General features: G+C 43.6%; 1 protein-coding gene across 4 annotated transcripts in view; it reads left to right on the top strand.

Annotated features, from left to right (window-relative positions):
* LOC142107027 (tumor protein p73-like) overlaps positions 1-23,026 on the top strand; it is a 119,002-nt gene that overhangs the window by 65,087 nt on the left and 30,889 nt on the right. For all 4 annotated transcript variants that reach the window (XM_075190154.1, XM_075190152.1, XM_075190151.1 and 1 more), the window contains one exon: positions 21,991-22,177. In XM_075190154.1, coding sequence (XP_075046255.1) covers positions 21,991-22,177 — 187 coding nt within the window. The remainder of the gene's footprint in view (positions 1-21,990; positions 22,178-23,026) is intronic.

Raw genomic sequence — 23,026 nt, 5'->3', positions numbered from 1 at the left:
CACCCCATCCGGCTCCGTATAACAGTATGGCATCACCACTGACGGATCCAGAGGGGGGGGGGGGGGGGGTGATCGTGGCAATCACCTCTCCTAGTGGTAATCTTCATACCTTGATGCTGAGAGGTCCAATCATCGAGAGGGAAGGGGGCGGGGCCATCCATAGTGAATGAGGGGTGTGGCTATGCAAAATGCCCCCCCCCCCCCAAAAAAAAAAAAAAACAACAAAAAAAACAAATTCTCGGTCCACCCATATCACCTGGCAAAACACCCTTAGTGTAGACAGCAGAGTCATTTTATGTCAGTGATGAGTAACAGATCCTTCACCAGCGACCCCAGCTCCTTCCTGCTGTATTGTCAAATGTGTTTGTCGCACTTGTATAAACCACCTGCTGATCTGTTATTACAGATAGGTGTCTCTTTCTGTCATTAAATGCAGTGTTATAACTTATTACTGATATTAAGGGTAATGTGCGGACCTATGAAGGATAGAGGCCGCCCGTGTGGCCAGTGAAGTGTAGCAGGTCGCTTATCACTGGTGTAGGATGTGCAGACAAAACCAACATAAACCACATAACAATTTGTGGTGCAGAACATGCGGGGAACACACTGCGGATAGTGATCCAGTTCTGTCTACAAACCGCCGCACTGACTCACAAATCCTGACGCAACAGCGTTAAAGTAGTCGCCTATAGGGGCACATTTATCAATGTTCGGCAAAAATTAAATATAGTTATCAATCCTTATCGCATGGATTAGGATTGAACTATTTCTCAAATTTATGAAAAACTGGTCCCAGAGACAGCGGTTCCGATAAACTGATGTTTCTGTGATAAAAAATCACACTTACCCCCCTCTTCGTAATGTGCGGTCTCTGGATCTCCTCCAGGTGATCTTCGCTCCTCTTCATAGATCAATTGCGCATGTGCAGTTCGAAGAAGTTGCTATAAAAATCATCTATGTGACGTCACCTTTATAGTGAGTCCAACCTGTTAGGACCAGGACTACGTATATTATTACAATACATGCGTCCAGGACCGGATAGGATTTATACAGAGCTGGGAATAGCTGGAGGTAACACCGAGAGCTAAGATAATAACACTCGGCCCTAACCCGGCCCGTTGGACATCCCGATATAGACGGATGCTGCTGTTTTGTTGCCCTTCCCTGGTGTCAGTGATGTTGTGTATAGTGTGCTGTTTGTAACATAACACATCCCACGTTTGTTGTAATTCATCCCTTACAATGTACACAGCACAACCTATAGATTGTTGTTGTTTCATAGTCCAGGGTAACAGGTAACTGCTTCATTCATCTCACTTAGCCTGAGGCTCGGTGAGACAGGACACTCTGCAGACTTAACATGGAGTAAATCCCACTTCAAAGTCTCACCCAAGATAACTGGCCCATAATACAGTCCTTTGTGCTCTGAGTGACATCCGATAGCTGGAGAAAGAAGCTATAACTGTCACAGCATAATACAGATCTATTTTACTACTTAGAAATATTGGCAGTTCTGTATTAAGTTGAATGTATTAACTTTGTTTCATTTAAGGAGCGTTTGACACCTGCATCAGTGTGACAGGAACCTCACATCACTACCTCCACCCCCCCTCACATCATGTCACTGCCCCTGTCACATGCAGCCCTGTCCTCACTAACACATCACTCATCTCCTGATATACTCTGTGCTGCTGGAGGACCCTGCTCCTTCCACTATATAACTCTCAGTCTGTGGCTTCCTGCTGCCTCCATTCCCCTTCTCACATCATGTCACTGCCCCTGTCACATGCAGCCCTGTCCTCACTAACACATCACTCATCACCTGATATACTCTGTGCTGCTGGGGACCCTGCTCCTTCCACTATATAACTCTCAGTCTGTGGCTTCCTGCTGCCTCCATTCCTCTCCTCACATCATGTCACTGCCCCTGTCACATGCAGCCCTGTCCTCACTAACCCATCACTCATCTCCTGATATACTCTGTGCTGCTGGGGGACCCTGCTCCTTCCACTATATAACTCTCAGACTGTGGCTTCCTGCTGCCTCCATTCCTCTCCTCACATCATGTCACTGCCCCTGTCACATGCAGCCCTGTCCTCACTAACACATCACTCATCACCTGATATACTCTGTGCTGCTGGAGGACCCTGCTCCTTCCACTATATAACTCTCAGTCTGCGGCTTCCTGCTGCCTCCATTCCCCTCCTCACATCATGTCACTGCCCCTGTCACATGCAGCACTGTCCTCACTGACGCATCACTCATCTCCTGATATACTCTGTGCTGCTGGGGACCCTGCTCCTTCCACTATATAACTCTCAGTCTGTGGCTTCCTGCTGCCTCCATTCCCCTCCTCACATCATGTCACTGCCCCTGTCACATGCAGCCCTGTCCTCACTGACACATCACTCATCTCCTGATATACTCTGTGCTGCTGGAGGACCCTGCTCCTTCCACTATATAACTCTCAGTCTGTGGCTTCCTGCTGCCTCCATTCCCCTCCTCACATCATGTCACTGCCCCTGTCACATGCAGCCCTGTCCTCACTAACACATCACTCATCTCCTTATATACTCTGTGATGCTGGGGGACCCTGCTCCTTCCACTATATAACTATCAGTCTGTGGCTTCCTGCTGCCTCCATTCCCCTCCTCACATCATGTCACTGCCCCTGTCACATGCAGCCCTGTCCTCACTAACACATCACTCATCTCCTGATATACTCTGTACTGCTGGGGGACACTGCTCCTTACACTATATAACTCTCAGTCTGTGGCTTCCTGCTGCCTCCATTCCCCTCCTCACATCATGTCACTGCCCCTGTCACATGCAGCCCTGTCCTCACTAACACATCAGTGAGGGGGGGAGAATCGGCTCAGCAGCCCATTAGGAACATTTTAAAGGAAAAAAAAATTACAGGTGACCCAGTATTTTTGGTTTTCTCCTAAAACACTTCTCTATTTCGTTGCATTTATTGTTTTGATTCTTCATGAGAATGACACTGGGTCTGTCTTTATTGAATATGTTACTGTGAGTTTGAAGGTGTTTTTATAGTATTTTGGGCAACAGGATACGTTCTATGTAAATGATAGGACAAGGACCTGATTTCTCGATGATACAAAAATTGAGTGATTTTGAAAAGAGCAATATACCCCTCCCCGCAGCAAGGAAAGGCCCTTAACCTGCCCCAGCACCCCAATTAGCAAGAAAAACGCCCTCAGTACACCCAACTTAACGCAGAAAATGTCTGCAGCCCTGTAGATGCCGGCATCTTGCTCCCTCTGCAGACCTTTGCGCTTTGGCCTAAATTGAGCTGCACGCAGCCACCAAAAAGGATTGCCCACAGTTGTTCATCATCATCATCATCATTTATTTATATAGCGCCACTATTTCCGCAGCGCTGTACAGAGAACTCACTCACATCAGTCCCTGCCCCATTGGGGCTTACAGTCTAAATTCCCTAATATACACACACTGACAGAGACAGACAGACGCACAGACTAGGGTCAATTTGATAGCAGCCAATTAATCTACCAGTATGTTTTTGGAGTGTGGGAGGAAACCGGCGCACCCGGAGGAAGCCCACACAAACACGGGGAGAACATACAAACTCCACACAGATAAGGCCATGGTCGGGAATCGAACTCATGACCCCAGTGCTGTGAGGCAGAAGTGCTAACCACTGAGCCACCGTGCTGCACATCATAAATGAGTAGAGTGGAGTGCATGCTCAGAAGATCAGTCCTGCTATGATGTATTGAGAACGGAGGCTCAGCCCACATCGCTATGCTCCTACCCAAATTTTTGCTATAGGTCCTGGCAATGCACTTTTTTTTCACCCCCGGGTGACTTATACAATTTATATAATTTCTATGTCAGTGCTGCCTATTGGGCAGTGCAGTCTTAGACCCGGATGGCACAAGCCTGGCATCCAACATACCCAGACACAACTCCTGCCCATTATGTGGGAACCATGGGCTAGTCGCCATTAAGATGACGTCATGTATGTTCCCATTAATGACAAATAGTTCAGTTATGTACTGGAGATCAGGTCATGATAAATTCTGGTTGTAAGAGATCCAGTCAAGATCTCCTGGTGCTAATTGGAAAGACTGAGGGGCTACAGCATATGGAACGATGCATCATAGAGCCCCTGTCCCCTGTTTTACAGAGCAGATTGAGAACCTAATCCTTGGCATGCATGATGGAACACGCACGGCCCCGTCTACTTGCTGGGATCCTTCAGACCTGGGTGCTGTGTGGAGTTGCTGGGGCTTGTATCAGCATGACCGCACTTATTGTGTTCCCTTCAGTCTTGTTTTATCAGCATAATCTTTATAAATACAGTTTAAAACACTTCTCTGCTTTATAATTTCATGCTCTGACCACTTTCAAAGAGGAAGGTCAGGGGGTGAAAATGACAGATCTCTCGGAGATGATGTAGTGTTATTTTAATGACCTTCCTAATACTTTTACAGCCGTCTTTGGTTACAAATGGTTTTGTGAGTAAACCCGTCTTGTAGCCGTCTCTCTGTCCAACTTGGGTCAAGTGATTCCCTCGCTGGCTAGTAGCTGCTATTGCTTGGGGAGTACTCGCCTTTAAAAGCTGCGTGCAGGTAAAACTAAACCCAGTTATAAAGCGTAGCAAAATCTTGTTGAAATTCAGTTTTGAATTCATGTTTATATTTAGTGTAGGACTGGCCCAGATGGGGAAGAATTGGGGCTTGGACTGTAGTGATAAGAAGAACATCTATCAGAGTGTTAAAGGAGGGGGGTGGTGAGCGCTCCCTAATGGAGGGTGTTGTAGGCAGCCTGGGGGAATAGCAAGGGAAGTTCCAACCCTTGGAAAGTAACCAGTAGAAAAAGCAATGTTCCCCTGGCGCACGGTATATAAACTTGTCAGAGTGTTGGCTGTATCATTACACCAGACAATTGAAGAAAGTGTTGGATAAAGGGAATTGCGTCTGTCACATCAGTCTGTGATCTGTGATACCGGCAGCTGGTTTGAAAGTTCTGTACGTGATTAAAGAAATCCTGAAAACATGTCCTGCTGGGAGGTGCTGAGGACTGGAGTTAAGAAACTCTGGTCTAAAGGAAAATGTGTCAGGATTTGCTGCCAGAGATGGAGCAGTAAAGATGTGTTGTGCTGATCCACGGTGTATATTTACACAGTTTGTGTACCGCAATAACACTGCAGGTGCAGGAACGCAGTTTGTCAGCATCCAGACAGCTCCAGTGTTTGAGGAGACTTGTGTGTTGTATACACAACATGACTGGGCAACCCAGGAGCAGTGATTATATCCTGTTCCTGATAATATGACGGAGTGTCCAGTTTACCCGCACATAAGACAGAGGGGGGATTTGTATCAGGTTTTGGATGTGTTTTTCTGAGATAACGTAACTACTGATGGTGTAGGGATTATGTACTATGTGCTGATGTCATTGTTACATTGTGGCATGACATGTACATGCCTGTTTGATGCTTTGCTGGAAAAACATGACTGATATTATGACTTATAGCAGAATCATCGTGTTTTACTCCATACAGACTTGATGCAATTTCTACCAGACATGAAACTTACTGTTTTCTCATCCACCACAGTTGCCTCAATGATGTCACTAGTTCATAGTGAATTGATATCTTGCATTCTCCAGTATATTGGTTCAGTCTACACACAAAAGTTCTGTATGTAGTAGACGGGTGGGCTTTAAAAAATGTCGTTTTTAGGGACATCCACAGCCAGATCCCACTTGCACAGAATTCTTACACACTGTGTTGATTTTGCAACTGAGCAACCTAGTTAATACACATGTTTAGACACTAGAGGGCGATGGTGAGAAATGTTGTTCACACCACGTGTTCCTCACTGACTGTGTGTTGTTCTTGGAAAGCCTAATTTATAGGACCAGTTAGTACAATGAAGGACGATATGTTGTTGTTGTTGTTGTTGTTGTTGTTTTTGTTAGTTTAAATGGGCTCTTATTATTGTCACATGAAAGATGAGAGTGAAGCCAGTTGTATGATAGTGAAAATGATTTGCTGTAACTGTTTATTTTTAGTTGTTTAAAGTACAATATGTATAAAAGTGCTCTGTATCCTAGTTTATTACTAATAGTTCATAGATCAGAGATTACAGCTTTCTCCCGTTTGCAACACGTGAAAGTGGTTTTTATCAGTGTAACTCCCATGTTTATATTGGTTGAAATAATAAGAAATATTATTCTAGCGCTATAGATAATGTACCAGGGCTGCTTCTGCCTACAAAATACATGATACTATTAGTTTTATAGGACAAGAAGGAACAAAGAAACCCTAATGAATATTAAATGTATTCTTCTTTACTTAACATGATTGTCTTTTATTGCTAGTTCATTAATTCCATTAGTAAATGTTGGTAATATAATTTTTTTTTCCCTTTAACTCTTTAGTAGGCAGTCTGTGACCTGTTGTTGTGGAATTATGGCCGTCATGCTGGGACTTGTAGTTCCACTTTAGCTGAAGATCCACAGGTTGCCTGAGCTTGCTTTAGTGCTACATTGAATATTTCCAAGAGTAAGAATCATTTGTCTCCAGCAGAATATTCGACGTCTTCCTGGTAAACGTTCGGCCTCATTGTCTCTCGGTCAGGTCTGACAATGAACACTAATGTTACTTGTTACTGCAGGGTTTATTCACCTTCAGATTACTTTACTGTATTGGCTTCTATGTGCCCTCCTGCAACTATTACTATATACATCATCATCATCATCATTTATTTATATAGCGCCACTAATTCCGCAGCGCTGTACAGAGAACTCATTCACATCAGTCCCTGCCCCATTGGAGCTTACAGTCTACATTTCCTAATATAGACACACACTCACACAGACAAACAAAGAGGGAGATAGACAGACAAGGAGACTAGGGTCAATTTTTGATAGCAGCCAATTAACCTACATTACTTTCTGGCGTCCCTATCCGTTCTCCAGCAAGAGCTTTATAATATCCAGCCAGGGGTGTTTATTCTTGTTGCCCTTGCATCCAACACATAGCTGCTCTAGGGATAGAATCAGATCCAATGTACAGGACAGAGCAGATCTGTGCCCTTCTGCTCCACGGGAGGTTTCTGTCCTCCCCGAGCTCGTCTTAGGACACCTGCGTTACGGTTTGACAGGTCAAACTCCCCACCTGCCCAAGGGCCACAAGCAACTTTGCCTGGATGGTATAAAGTCTTTGCTGAAACAAAGGAATCAAAAGAAAGGGCAGCATATTCAGTAAAAGCTGAAAGTTGGTGTTCATGAGCCAACAAATTAATGCCACCGGAAGCTGTTCTAGATCACATACATTAACATGGAACTAATTTCAGTTAACAGTCGAGATCACGTTTTTAATGGTTTTATAGAGAATCCAAAATTAGTGGGGGGTTCAATTACCAGCAATGTCCACTGTGCACATTACGGTAGGAATCTCCGCTCATTGTTCTGCGCACATCAATGAGACTAAGAGTAGCGATGATCAGTGTAGAACTATTTCCTTTTGGGATAGCAGTGGTTCCATCTGTAGGTACATTCGTACATTTAATGCATAATGATTTGGGGGGTTGTTGCAGCGTTCTAGATAAATACGGGACACCAGCCAGTGTCTCCGGAGAGGACGACACTAACACCACTTACAGTGACACATTCATCTGTTCATCCTAGTTTTCACACTCATTTTCCAGATATACTAGCCTGAATCAATGTTGAAACAACTAACCCGGGGATTGAAAAATAAATAATAGATTTGTTACAGCTGAATAATACATTTTTGTATTTTGCAAAAAAAAAAAATATAGATGTCAGACTTTGTTATAAAGTCTTATATTTGGTGCACAGATTGTTCCTCTCTTACCAATTCTAACTAAGCAGTTGCTGGCGTCAGAGTGTATAAAAACAGACCCCAGCAACTGTCTAGTTAGAATAGTAAATACGGGTACGCTTTGAGCAAAAGAGTGGGTCTATTTGTTAAGACACCTTCATTATGAAGATTTTCTATCGCAGTGGTAATAAAGCCTTCACTCGCTATAATTTTCCCCCCGTTGTTCCCTATATGATAAATAGACCCCAAAATCTGATTTATATATTTTGTTTTTCTTACACATGTGCTATTAAATAATAACCAAACTACAAAAAATAGAATTACTCTTTAAGAAATCAATGATTTGTTTTTACATTTTGTGACTGTTCGATTAAGTTAGTCCAGGTTAACGCACTTAGGACATAAGTCAATGTATTGCAGCTTCTACCCTATAAGGTAGGGTACCCATTTCTCCCGTGATCCCTAGGGGAAGGTTTGCCTGCGACCAGGCTGGTTGACTCTCTTCTTGTGCTGTTTAAGAACAGTACCAAAAAAGGTAAAAAGAAATAAAATAATTCATGTTGGTTAGTAAAACATTCAGATATGTATTGCAATCCCTGCGTTATTTCCAGGATCTGTCATAACAGATTCACTCAAGCCAGTTAACGGTATTTGCGGTCTGCAAGATGCTACATGTCGAGGTAGAATGACAGACACGTTATTATCACTTCTGTGGCGATATCTTGTCCCAACCTGTCCCAGGACCCAGATCCAGCTGCCTGGTAGGAGTGTAAGAGAAATGAACAGCCTGAGGCTCCATCTCTGCCTCTCTCTGCTGCCTGGTTGGTGGTTCCATCTTATTACACTCACAGGCAAGTTTAGTTTGGTCCTTTTTTGCACAGACTGGAATGCACAATAGAAAGGGGAGGGGGGGACATGGGTGGGAAAACGTAATTGTTTGGGCAAATCATTTCCTTTAAAGCAAAAAAAAAAAAAAATGGAATAAAATAACCCCAAAACAGACAAGTCTAGACGATGCCTTGTCAACAACAGAAGATAACTGCTATTTTATCAGCTCCGAATGTGTTTGGACACATCAGCTAGCGGATCTACAGAGACAGGGCCAGCTCCAGCGCCTTGTTTTTGTAGGGTTGAAAGTGAAGTTTGTGTTAAAGTAATGCATATTGATAATTGCACTCGAGTGTTGAACAATATACTAGACACGTCGGACTGGGCTGGCAAAGATGGAGTCACTCTTGCCAACAGCCAAAGTCTTATACATCTGGGTTTTTGTTTGTTTTTTTATGTTAGATTGAGTGTGACATTTAGCATGTTGCAAAAATAAACTGGATATTCTACAGTTATGGATATTCAGAAAGGTATAATACTAAAACTACACTTGCAGGAATTGCTGTTTTGCAGTTTATTGGCAATGTATAACTTTTCTGCCATTGTTAATGAAGTGATGGGTTGAATTATTTTAGGTTATCAGGACTGTATTTGAAAAAATAAAATATTTCTAGTGATGTCAGAGATTGAGGTCTGTGAAGAGAATTGTAGAATAACTGTAATAACGAAATGATGTCAACTCCTGGAAGCTCTTGATTCCGTGAAATAAAAAAAGATTATTTCAGTATAATTCGACTTTATTATAGTTCAAAAGCTCTTGGCTACTCTGTGGCTCTGCGGCTGTTGTGGAACTACAAGTGCAAGCATGCCCCACTGGCCTTTTGGCGGTGGTACTCGTTATTCCGACGACTTTATTACCGACAACGAGTATATAGATAAAAAAAAATCAGATTACTATAACAGCGACATGGATTAAATGCAGACTTACATTAAAACACACAGAGGACATTTTCGACGACACCGCCATCCAGACGGCTAGAAATTGCGAACATACTGCCCGCCGGCACTTCACTTTCCGTCACAAAACAGAGTATTGAGATTGTGGATTTTAAAGCGGCAATGGCTGGACCCGGCAACTGGACAATTTAATCTAAGGGTTAGGGTTAGTCACCGGCTCCTGCCTTTGCAGCTTTAAATACAGAAATCTCAATGTCGCTCTGTTATGTGATGAGATGGTCAATTTCCGGCATTAATTCTGTTCGCAATTTCTAGCGGTCTGGACGGCAGCGCCGTCGGAAGCGTCTGTTCTAATGTAAGTCTGCATTTAATCCATGTTGTGGTTGTAGTAATTTGAATTTTTTTGTCTATACTCGTCGGAATAAAGTACCCCATCCTTTTTGTGCAGTGCTTTTCACCACCGCCCTTACAAAACCTAACACCATCTCAAGAGTAGCTGGAGACCATTGCTCTAGAGAAGCCTCACCTTGTATTACGCCGGTCCCATCGTAGCGCGCCTGCGTAGCAGTCACTACTGTCAGACCCTCCATTCGCCGGTAGCCGGTGAAGGAGGTTTTAGTTAGTTTAGAGGGGTTGTGTTCGCCAATGAGCACTGGCTTCATAAATTAGAGTGGCGGTAGATTTCGTATCGCTGCGGTGTGCACCACCAATAATAAATTGGCCCCCGTGTTTGCTTAACCACGTTCCCTCCCCTATGCCACACAAAATAGGAACCTCTCCTTAAAACGTTTGCTGTCATTGGTCCACGTCGGCTTTCACAATTTTCCCAAACGACCTCAGCAGAGTGGATAGTCCCAGTGACCGCAGTTATCCCGCAGAAGGAGAGCGCTGGTGGAGCCTCCGTACCTCGCACCCATGTATGGCCCCCCCAAACACAAATATTGCCTTCCTGTTCTCAGGGTCACTGGCTGTGAACCTCATGTTGTGTCTTCGCTCCTCTCAGAGACCATGTGTGGTTATTGCTGAGGATCCTGGAGGATCTCGGAGCTGTTAGAACTTGATAAGGTTCTCGGCACAGACACGTCTGTGTTGGGTTCTCCAGTGTGTAACTCCTGCAGGCAACAGGATCGCTGCAGAGCAGAGGTTTATCCGTGTCACAACATGGCATAGTGAGCGCACGTCTTACCTAGGAGCTCTCAGTAACACACGGCTCCTCTCCTGGAACGTCTTATATCCCAGGCATGCCCAGGGTTGTCTGGGAATGTCGACATGAAAGGGTCCTTTGACTAAATCTGACAGTCTGGGAGCACCTGGACACAAAGAAAATCCCCCAAATGCTTTTGTATAATAGACCTAATGGATGGTAATTGCATTTTTTGTGTGGGTATATTTATATGTTAAAAAAACAACAACTTTTATTACCATGTACATTACATATGTACATGTGTAAACACACGTATAAACTATTCTCATATTTTTGTATGCAAAATATATTTGAACGTATTTATTTATTATTATTATTTGTCAATTGCAACTTTCACGCTTGAAAATAAACATTCTGGAACATTCTCAACTTATCAGTAAGTAAAGGTATCACCTTGTCCATCATAGACACTGGAGAGTCCATGATGTAGCAGTGCAGTGTTTGTAAGATGCTAATCAGGTACAAAGCCACTCCCCCCTGTAGTTTGTTGTCATGACGAAGCTGCTGCATTCCCCTATAGTAGTGCAGTTTGCATGGGAAGAGGTGGAGGGGCTGAGAGAGGGGATGGATGTTCTGGACCCAGCGCCTGGTATAAGCGCAGGACCCGGAGCCGGAGCATGCATGGTGCAGTCACAATTAGGCTTATAGCCGTGTTGGTGTATAAAGATGTGATAAGATAGCAGAATAAGAATTGTAGCTGTTGATAAGGAAACATGGTCATGGATACAGACACTGTGCTAGTTCCTGGCTCTAGGCAGTTGGTGATTACAGGCACAGTGCTAGTTCCTGGCTCTAGGCAATTGGTGATTACAGGCACAGTGCTAGTTCCTGGCTCTAGGCAATTGGTGATTACAGGCACTGTGCTAGTTCCAGGCTCTGGGCAGTTGGTGATTACAGACACTGTGCTAGTTCCTGGCTCTAGGCAGTTGGTGATAACAGGCACTGTGCTAGTTCCTGGCTCTAGGCAGTTGGTGATTACAGGCACTGTGCTAGTTCCTGGCTCTGGGCAGTTGGTGATTACAGACACTGTGCTAGTTCCAGGCTCTGGGCAGTTGGTGATTACAGGCAATGTGCTAGTTCCAGGCTCTGGGCAGTTGGTGATTACAGGCACTGTGCTAGTTCCAGGCTCTGGGCAGTTGGTGATAACAGGCACTGTGCTAGTTCCAGGCTCTGGGCAGTTGGTGATTACAGGCAATGTGCTAGTTCCAGGCTCTGGGCAGTTGGTGATTACAGGCACAGTGCTAGTTCCTGGCTCTAGGCAATTGGTGATTACAGGCACTGTGCTAGTTCCAGGCTCTGGGCAGTTGGTGATTACAGACACTGTGCTAGTTCCTGGCTCTAGGCAGTTGGTGATAACAGGCACTGTGCTAGTTCCTGGCTCTAGGCAGTTGGTGATTACAGGCACTGTGCTAGTTCCTGGCTCTGGGCAGTTGGTGATTACAGACACTGTGCTAGTTCCAGGCTCTGGGCAGTTGGTGATTACAGGCAATGTGCTAGTTCCAGGCTCTGGGCAGTTGGTGATTACAGGCACTGTGCTAGTTCCAGGCTCTGGGCAGTTGGTGATAACAGGCACTGTGCTAGTTCCAGGCTCTAGGCAGTTGGTGATTACAGGCACTGTGCTAGTTCCTGGCTCTGGGCAGTTGGTGATTACAGACACTGTGCTAGTTCCAGGCTCTGGGCAGTTGGTGATTACAGGCAATGTGCTAGTTCCAGGCTCTGGGCAGTTGGTGATTACAGGCACTGTGCTAGTTCCAGGCTCTGGGCAGTTGGTGATTACAGACACTGTGCTAGTTCCAGGCTCTGGGCAGTTGGTGATTACAGACACTGTGCTAGTTCCAGGCTCTGGGCAGTTGGTGATTACAGACACTGTGCTAGTTCCAGGCTCTGGGCAGTTGGTGATTACAGGCACTGTGGTAGTTCCAGGCTCTGGGCAGTTGGTGATTACAGGCAATGTGCTAGTTCCAGGCTCTGGGCAGTTGGTGATTACAGACACTGTGCTAGTTCCAGGCTCTGGGCAGTTGGTGATAACAGGCACTGTGCTAGTTCCAGGCTCTGGGCAGTTGGTGATAACAGGCACTGTGCTAGTTCCAGGCTCTGGGCAGTTGGTGATAACAGGCACTGTGCTAGTTCCAGGCTCTGGGCAGTTGGTGATTACAGACACTGTGCTAGTTCCAGGCTCTGGGCAGTTGGTGATTACAGGCAATGTGCTAGTTCCAGGCTCTGGGCAGTTGGTGATTACAGGCACTGTGCTAGTTCCAGGCTCTGGGCAGTTGGTGATAACAGGCACTGTGCTAGTTCCAGGCTCTGGGCAGTTGGTGATAACAGGCACTGTGCTAGTTCCAGGCTCTGGGCAGTTGGTGATTACAGGCACTGTGCTAGTTCCAGGCTCTGGGCAGTTGGTGATTACAGGCACTGAATGATCATATGTGACTAATGTCTCAAACATTTTTGCCTTTACCAGGAATGCACCATTAATGTTAGATTTCTAATTGTATGACTAGTCATTTTGATGGCAGCACTTAAAGTTGTTCACCGTATGCCACAACACTTTCTGATTCATATCTTCAGTTCTAATACTTTAATTAAAGGAGATTCCCCTCCCCTAAGCTAAATGTTAAATAGCAATTTAATGTACTATTTGACATTAATATATATCAAAGGCTGTCTATACAGAGATGAATATTACACATGAAACAGTTGAAGTGTTTGTAAACTAAACATGTCCAGAAGGCTTTCTTCCACTCCTCTGTAGCAGGTTGCTATGCTAGTGGGGAAGTGTTTCTCTTCTATCCAAGCAGGCAGAGACTGATTGACAGGTTTTCGGTCTTGCTCCGCTGAAGTGCTATGTGTAAATTGGTCGATTGGATTAATGCACTGGGGCAAGTTGAGTAATGTCTCAACCAGGGGCGGGCTGGTCATGTGATGCGGCCGCCTGTGCGCCCCCGGGCTGAAACTTGCCAGCCCGCGCCTGGTCTCAATGGACTATAGTGTTAGCTTGTTGACCTGTACCGTGTCCCATTAGGACGTTATCCTAGCGATGTGGGCAGGGTTACAGCTGTCTGTAATGTAGCGGGATATGTGGACATCTCTTTGAAACCTTTGCTTGTAATCTACTGCATGTCTCTGCAGTTTAAGTTTAAACTACTATTTTATACTTGTTTATGTCACTACTTATTTAAGTGCCTGTCAATTATTTTAATTAATCTCTAGAAGTAACAGCTTTTCATGGCTCTTATGATGACTGAAATTCTGTAATAACATCCGGCAGCAAAACGTGTTTTGAAAACAAACCTTAAATCTCAAACAATGTCTGGTGAGAGCAGGTAAATGACTGTAAATCTTATCCTGACCTCGGGCTTTGCTGGGAGCAGATGACAGAGGCCAACAGCTAATTACACTATTAATTAGCTGCTATTACATGTTTAGTGCAGCACACAGATAGGAGGGAGATGGAGTAAATGGAGAACTGAGTTATGGGGGCCTCTTGTGTGTAGCAGAAACAAGACGTTCGGTAGTAAAGTGAAACCTTTACTGACAAACGGATAACCCAGAAATAATTATGCTGCAAGCTTGATGGAAAACAAAACCCGTTTACAAACAAAGCTGGAATTGCGGGGCTTATAGCAGTGATGGGCAGAGAGTGGCACCAGGGCCAGATGCGGCCCTCTTAGCCTTCCACTACGGCCCCCAGCTCCTCCCTCCTTTATTGTCAGATATGTTTGTTATAGCTTGTAACACTTATTGTTTTAACTTATTACTGAGATTAAGGGTAACGTGTGGCCCTTTGGAAGGTTAGAGGGACACTCACCGTGCAGCAACTGACGTGTATCAGTTTGGGCATCATTGGCTTCATGTAACAGATGTCATTTTATAGTAAGTTTAAGCAGAAGTAACTTATTTAGTTATATTAATATGATTATTTGGAATCATAATATCTATATCTCAGTATCATCATCATCACCATTTATTTATATAGCGCCACTAATTCCGTAGCGCTGTACAGAGAACTCATTCACATCAGTCCCTGCCCCATTGAAGCTTACAGTCTAAACTCCCTAACACACACACACAGACACACAGACTAGGGTCAATTTGTTAGCAGCCAATTAACCTACCAGTATGTTTTTGGAGTGTGGGAGGAAACCGGAGCACCCGGAGGAAACCCACGCAAACACGGGGAGGACATACAAACTCCTCACAGATAAGACCATGGTCGGGAATTGAACTCATGACCCCAGTGCTGTAAAGCAGTATTATAGGAAACGTATACAATTCCCTCTTTCTACCAACCTGTCTTTAAAATGTATTATTTCCATTATGCCACCTTCTGTATAATGCCAATCTCAGCTAATTCGTCGTAATTCAGCCGTCTGCTGTTCTATAACACACTGAAAATTGACAAAAATAACAACTGCAGCTCCATTGTGCATTTCAACAGCGCTCTTTTAAAGCTTAATGCAAAGTTGTATCTAATTTAAACATGGATCATACACATTGATTTATAGTGTTAATTTAGACACTTAGGGCTAGATTTACCAAGCTGCGGGTTTGAAAAAGTGGGGATGCTGCCTACAGCAACCAATCATATTCCAGCTGTCATTTTGTAGAAGGTACTAAATAAATGACAGCTAGAATCTGATTGGTTGCTATAGGCAACATCCCCACTTTTTCAAACTCGCAGCTTAGTAAATCTAGCCTTAAGTGTCTAAAATAGGTCAATAAAGTGTATTTAGTGGAAATATGCAAATGACTTTGCCTTGTTTACTAATAAAAAGCAGACGCCATTATAATTACTGGATATTATTACATAAACTTATTTGGTGCAAACTATTTAGCATGAGATTTTCACTAGACGTTTATCATTATGTTTAGTAACATTAGGCCGTGCAGTGGATTCCCGTAGAATTAAGATGTTTATGGTGACCCCGTGACCTTGGTTGTGTCTAATCATCTAATCAAGGGGCCATTTCCAGTTCTATAATCAACAGCGCCCCCGCCTAGAAGAGGTCATGAGAGGAACTCCGTCCATCTCCGCACTGAAATGCACAGTGCAAGATCTTTGAATGTCTTTATTGACAATTTATATTATCTCCATTATATAGGAGATTTCTATGTCTATACAGAAATCATCACTAAAAAGATATTTCTGCTGGTCAAGCAAAATATTAACATTGGAAGATTGAAAAACTGAGATGATGAGTAATTAACTCCTTTGTATCTTGAATATTTACCTCAAAAGGTCATTTTGTTATTTTATTGAAAGCAAAAGCTTAGGTGGTTACTACTGATAAGTGAACGCTTCATTTAAAACAATTTAAATAATCCATAATCTTGAATTATTTTACCTTAACTGTTGTAATGAAAAGGAGATTAATTTTGCACTGGCCAAGGAATAAATTGGATGTAAATGATTATTGTTACCTGGAAGCCGGACTTGCAGAACTATTTTCAGGTTGGAAAATACCGTAATTTAAAGTGCTTCTCCGTTTTTGGGCATCCCCTGCTAGTTATCCAGTCAGTGGGTGTTTAATCTCTCAGCTTTGTGAGCATGTAATGTATGTAGCAGGTGATTTGGCAGATATTGTGTCTAATCCAATCACCTAACAAATAAAATGCACCCCCCCCCCCATCCTATCTAGTTGAGTGGTACAGTCCTATCTAGTTGAGTGGTACAGTCCGCCATTCTGACACTGCTGTCCTCTCCCCTAAGGCCGGCAACTGATTGCAAGTAACAATGCGGCTTTCAAGGAGAAAGGCAGATGATGGACTGCCTGACGGTATATTTGGCTAAATAGTAGCATTTGTCTAAAAATTGTTTAACCCCCTTATTGCCACCCATGGGAATAATTGTTAGACCACAAAATCTGTCCAGCGAGACGGCAACGGTGCACTAAGGCAGTAATTTCTTTCAAATTCTAATTTTGTGTCTGTAGCTTAAAAATATTTAATATTTGCTCTCAGCTGAGCGAACAGGAAATTAAAGAGTTGCATAGAATATGACGGCAGATAAGAACCGCTTGGCCCATCTAGTCTCCCCATTGTTTTATTAATCTATAGTAACCTCAACCCTATTTGATCCTTAGTTCTTTGTAAGGATATCCTTCTGTCTATCCCAAGCATGTTTATATTGCTCCACTGTATTATCCTCTACCACCTCTGATGGGAGGCTATTCCACTTATCCACTACCCTTTCTGTGAAATAATTTTCCTCTGAACTTACTTCCCTCCAGTGTCAGTACATGTCCTCGTGTTCTAATACTTCTCTTCCCCCCAGTGTCAGTACATGTCCTCGTGTTCTAATACTTCTCTTCCCCCCAGTGTCAGTACATGTCCTCGTGTTCTAATACTTCTCTTCCCCCCCAGTGTCAGTACATGTCCTCGTGTTCTAATACTTCTCTTCCCCCCAGTGTCAGTGCATGTCCTCGTGTTCTAATACTTCTCTTGCCCCCCAGTGTCAGTACATGTCCTCGTGTTCTAATACTTCTCTTCCCCCCAGTGTCAGTGCATGTCCTCGTGTTCTAATACTTCTCTTCCCCCCGTGTCAGTACATGTCCTCGTGTTCTAATACTTCTCTTCCCCCTCAGTTGTCAGTGCATGTCCTCGTGTTCTAATACTTCTTTTCCCTCCAGTGTCAGTACATGTCCTCGTGTTCTAATACTTCTCTTCCCCCCAGTGTCAGTGCATGTCCTCGTGTTCTAATACTTCTCTTCCCTCCAGTGTCAGTACATGTCCTCGTGTTCTAATACTTCTCTTCCCCCCAGTGTCAGTACATGTCCTCGTGTTCTAATACTTCTCTTCCCCCCAGTGTCAGTACATGTCCTCGTGTTCTAATACTTCTCTTCCCTCCAGTGTCAGTACATGTCCTCGTGTTCTAATACTTCTCTTCCCCCCCAGTGTCTGTACATGTCCTCGTGTTCTAATACTTCTCTTCCCTCCAGTGTCAGTGCATGTCCTCGTGTTCTAATACTTCTCTTCCCCCCAGTGTCAGTGCATGTCCTCGTGTTCTAATACTTCTCTTCCCTCCAGTATCAGTACATGTCCTCGTGTTCTAATACTTCTCTTCCCTCCAGTGTCAGTACATGTCCTCGTGTTCTAATACTTCTCTTCCCCCCAGTGTCAGTACATGTCCTCGTGTTCTAATACTTCTCTTCCCCCCCAGTGTCAGTGCATGTCCTCGTGTTCTAATACTTCTCTTCCCCCCGTGTCAGTACATGTCCTCGTGTTCTAATACTTCTCTTCCCCCTCAGTTGTCAGTGCATGTCCTCGTGTTCTAATACTTCTCTTCCCCCAGTGTCAGTACATGTCCTCGTGTTCTAATACTTCTCTTCCCCCCCAGTGTCAGTGCATGTCCTCGTGTTCTAATACTTCTCTTCCCCCTCAGTTGTCAGTGCATGTCCTCACGTTCTAATACTTCTCTTCCTTTGTAGAAAGTTTCCCTCCTTGATATATATGAAAGTTTCTATCATGTTCCCCTTTCCCTTCTCTGATCCAAACTATACATAATAAGATATTTTAGTCTTTCCGGGTAAGTTTTGTGCTGTAGACCATGCACCATTTTAGTTGTCCATCTTTGTACAGTCTGTAATGTATTTATATCCCTCTGGAGATACGGCCTCCAGAACTGAACACAGTATTCTAGATGAGGCCGTACCAATGACCTATACAGTGGTATTATTACTTCTTTCTTTCTGCTACTGATTCCTCTCCCTATGTAACCAAGCATCTGACTTACCTTCCTCATTGCTTTGTTACATTGCTTACCTGTCTTTATGTACCCTGAAGTAGTGACTCCTAGATCCCTTTCCTCCTCAGTAGTTTCTATTATAGTGTCATTAATACTATATATAGCTTTTGGGTTTTTGAGACCCAAGTGCATTATTTTGCATTTTTTGGCATTAAACTGTAGTTGTCACTCTCCTGACCATTCCTCTAATCTACCTAGATCATCAATCATATGTTTTACCCTTTCCATTGCATATATTTGTGTCATCTTTAAAAAGTCATACTTTACCTTCAATACCATTTTCAATGTCTCCAGTAAAGATATTAAAAAGCACTGGTCCAAGTACAGATCCTTGGTGTACTCCACTGGTAACCGTTCCCTCCTGTGAATGCTCTCCATTTACTATAACTCTCTGTTATCTATCCTGCAACCAAGATCTTATCCATTCAACCATCTTAGAATCCAATCCCAAGCTTTCGAGTTTATTTAACAGTCTGCGATGTGGGACAGTGTCAAAAGCTTTACTAAAGTCTATATGAGCTACATCTATGCCCCTCCTCCTTGTTTTATTACTTTAGTCACCCAGTCAAAAAAGTCAATAAGGTTTGTTTGATATGATCTCCCCCCCCCTCCCCCCAGTAGATCCCTGCTGTTTGGGATCCTGTAAATTACTGGATTTGAGATATTCTACAACTCTTTTTTTTAAGAGTGTTTCCATCCATTCTCCTACTACTGATGTAAGGCTCACTGGTCTGTAGTCACTTCCTTGCTTCCACTTTTGTGTAGTGGGACAACATTCACTCTTTCCCAGTCCTCTGGAATTACTCCTGTAGCTAGTGACTGGTTGAATAATTCTGTTTATGGTGTTACCAGCACCCCTTCAAGCTATTTTAGTATCCTTGGATGAATCCCATCTGGCTCCAGTGATTTATCCACTTTCAGTTTGGAGAGCTCTGTTAGGACGTTCTCCTCTGTAAATGTACTTGTATCTATCTCATTTTTATGCGTATACTGCAGCTTAACTGTGGTCCCCTCCTCGCTCTTTCTGGAGTGAACACTGAGCAAAAATAATTATTAAGATGATCTGCTATTACCTTGTCTCCCTCAACAAGACTCTCACTCTCTGTCTTTAATCTTATTATTCCTCTTTTTCTTTTTCTCCTTTCACTTATATACCGAAAAAAAGTTTTACCCCCTTTACCTACTGATTGGGTCATATTCTCTTCAGTTTGTGCCTCAGCTGAAAACCCACAAAAGCTTAAAAGCTTAACCCAATGAGCGCTGTTGACAACCTGCTTCTTTTTTAAAAAAACAAATGAGTTAAAGAATAAAGCTATATAAAAGTGTCCACAAAAGAGAAGGATAAGACCTCACAGCACGTGGAAATTCCACATTATCTCTCGTGGCTAGCAGGGGCGGATCTAGAAAAATGCTGTACCCGGGGCGATTTTGGGGGGGGGGGGGGATTTAGGCCCCACCCCTTTCTAACATCTTAGGTTGCCAACGGCTGCACAGTATGTGCAGGTCCGTCCAGCCGTGACAGGCAGGGACAGTGTGCTGCCCGGCTGCTCTGACTGTGTTCACAGTCAGAGCGGCCGGGCAGCACACTGTCCTTGCCTGTCACGGCTGGACGGACCTGCACATACTGTGCAGCCGTCGGCAGCAAGTGTCTGCTAGGGGGGGGCGATAACCCGATCGCCCACCCCCTGGATCCGCCACTGGTGGCTAGGAGTGTATCTAAAGGCAACATGTCCCTAAACTGTTCTACCCGTTATGTACCTGGTTAGTGATAAATACGACATTGGTCTGTGTGGAGTTTGTATGTTCTCCCCGTGTTTGCGTGTGTTTCCTCTGGGTGCTCCGGTTTCCTCCCACACTCCAAAAACATACTAGTAGGTTAATTGGCACCTATTAAATTGTCCTTAGTCTCTCTCTCTGTCTGTCTGTGTGTATTAGGGAACTTAGACTGTAAGCTCCAATGGGGCAGGGACTGATGTGAGTGAGTTCTCTGTACAGCGCTGTGGAATTAGTGGCGCTATATAAATAGTTTTTATACAGAAACAGCATCGTAAAATTTCACTTGATGTATTAATCCATCTTAAAATATTAAATCAACACAATTCATGGCCTTTCTGTTGTATTTGTACGCACCATTAACACGCAGTATCCCCGGACATGTCTCGGCAGATCGAAGTTATGAGTCAGGGCCTTAATCTGCTCCAGGTGAATTTTTGGGATCATTTTTAAGGCACATTACCGGTCCTAACCTGCCAGCGTTAATCTTTAATGCAATATAATATCATTTATATACATTTATTTCCAGCGCTTGCAATGTACAAATCATAATAGAAAAATACAGCGTTTTGTGTGCCTTTCAGAGTCAATGAAGCCTTGTCCCGGCCATGTAGATGGAATTAAATGAACAATACGGATTTCTAAGTACCGACTTGTTCTGGATTAAATTCGCACATAAAAGTTTTATATTTATGGATTACAAGTAATGTTTAGTTTGCTTATAAAATTAGAAACATAGCCATTAAGACGTAACAATATGTCTATTGCTTGCTCTTTGTGTACTATAGTTCTTACATTCTTAACAGTGCAGTGTATACAAAAGGATGCATTATATATATATCAAAGGCTACTACTGTGTGTGTGTATGTATAATATATATATATATATATAATGTGTGTGTGTGTGTATTCCAAAACCAGACTCCTCCCAGTTGCCTATTACTATAATTTTGTAGGATATTCACGGATAGCCCCTATTGGAATATGTAAATGTACGTAAACATAGTTGTTAGTGATGAGGAAGAGACATAATTCCACAGTGGGTGCGAGGAGAAAGGGACGTTACCGTTTCACGGTCATTGCCTGTTTACTATAGAATAAAGGAATGTTAGAAGTGTACGTTCTTCTCCCTCCCAATATTCCTGATTTTGGCGCACCGTGCCGATTTGCAAAATCCAATAGGAGCAGAGATTATCTGGAAGTGGGCAAAGATGGTAGAAAATCTGGACATTGTTGGGCAGACTGAAAGCTGATTTTGGAGGGGCTCAAGTTGTCCTGTTAAATGTTGGGAATAATGTATTCTGCACAGGACAGTTTCCACTCTTCCATTAAGCCTAGAAATTGTGCCATAGAGCTTAGAACCAGGAGCCACCATGGATGACCGAGGTTACAGCTCTGACCAGATACCATCAGGTGACCTGATCATGTGATATGGAGTAAAGTGACTGTGTGAGGGAGAGACTCCAGCTCTTTCTCCACCATAAATGTTAAGTGTTTCCATTGTCAGACAAACCCACTTTCCATCACCTCCATCATTCTCCATCTTTACATCTGTATCATCTCGCAGGATTATACCATTTAAAACACAGGTATCATTTTACTTTCTTCCTGGTGACTGTGACTGGTTTTTTTTTTCTGTTTATTTCAGTATTCTCCATTGCTGAAGAAGCTCTACTGCCAGATTGCTAAAACATGTCCAATTCAAATCAAACTGTCCAGCCCTCCTCCGCCTGGCACAGTCATCCGGGCAATGCCAGTCTACAAGAAGGCCGAACACGTGACAGAAGTAGTAAAACGCTGTCCCAACCACGAGCTGGGACGAGACTTCAACGATGGTAAGATGGCGTCATTTCTGTGCTTCACTGTGCATCCTGCTGTGTACTGAGGTCTGTACGGTGTAGAATAATGTACTGTGGATTCAGGGGCGGAGTAAGTGGCCCTTTGTCAGACAAGGGGCCACATGTAATCGGTAGAGAAGATCAGCCCACCACTATGTCATGTCCATACAGTAGGTTCACCTATGTTTGACTAAGGATCAATCTGACTTTTTGGGTTTTAAGCAGGAGGGGTTAGAAACGTTACCACGGGAATAACTGGCTTCTGGCGGCCAAGCGTTCATAGTAACATTGCGTAATGCATTGTTTTCACTCTGTGACAATAAGATCAATAGGCAGAGGGACAAAAAGGTGAAATAACTCTGGCCGTCAGTACAGCACAATACCCCTTTGAGAGCATTCAGGCTTCTTCCCAATGTGTAGTTGTTTGCAGGATCATTCATAAATAATAGACATGAGGTCTGATACGGAGCATGTGGTGTTCTATACAGGGCCGGTAGGCTAGGATTCAAGTCACCGAATTGCAGTCAACTAGTTGGTTACCACCCATTGTTTTGTACTCACATCCTATTGCAAAAGTATCTTAAAAAGTCACCGGACGAAAAAATACTTATTGGTATTAAAAGGAGCAAGTAAGGGGCACAGAAAATGAAAAATCTTTGCCCACAGAAGACTGTTTTATTGCTTATAGACCCTGCATATCTCAGTTACTTTCCATTTGCCAGAATTAGAGTTTAATCATGAGCTGTCGGCATAGGTCTGAGTAGCATGTGCAAGGTTGTCCAACCCGCGGCCCAGCACGCCTGTAAATGTGGCCCAGAAGGAGTTTTGGTTGTGGCAAGGGGGCAG

This window comes from Mixophyes fleayi, chromosome 11, assembly GCF_038048845.1.
Source record: "Mixophyes fleayi isolate aMixFle1 chromosome 11, aMixFle1.hap1, whole genome shotgun sequence".
In the NCBI taxonomy this organism is placed as follows: domain Eukaryota; kingdom Metazoa; phylum Chordata; class Amphibia; order Anura; family Limnodynastidae; genus Mixophyes; species Mixophyes fleayi.
The sequence above is the reverse complement of the archived record's forward strand: the minus strand, read 5'-3'. Positions and strand labels throughout refer to the sequence as shown.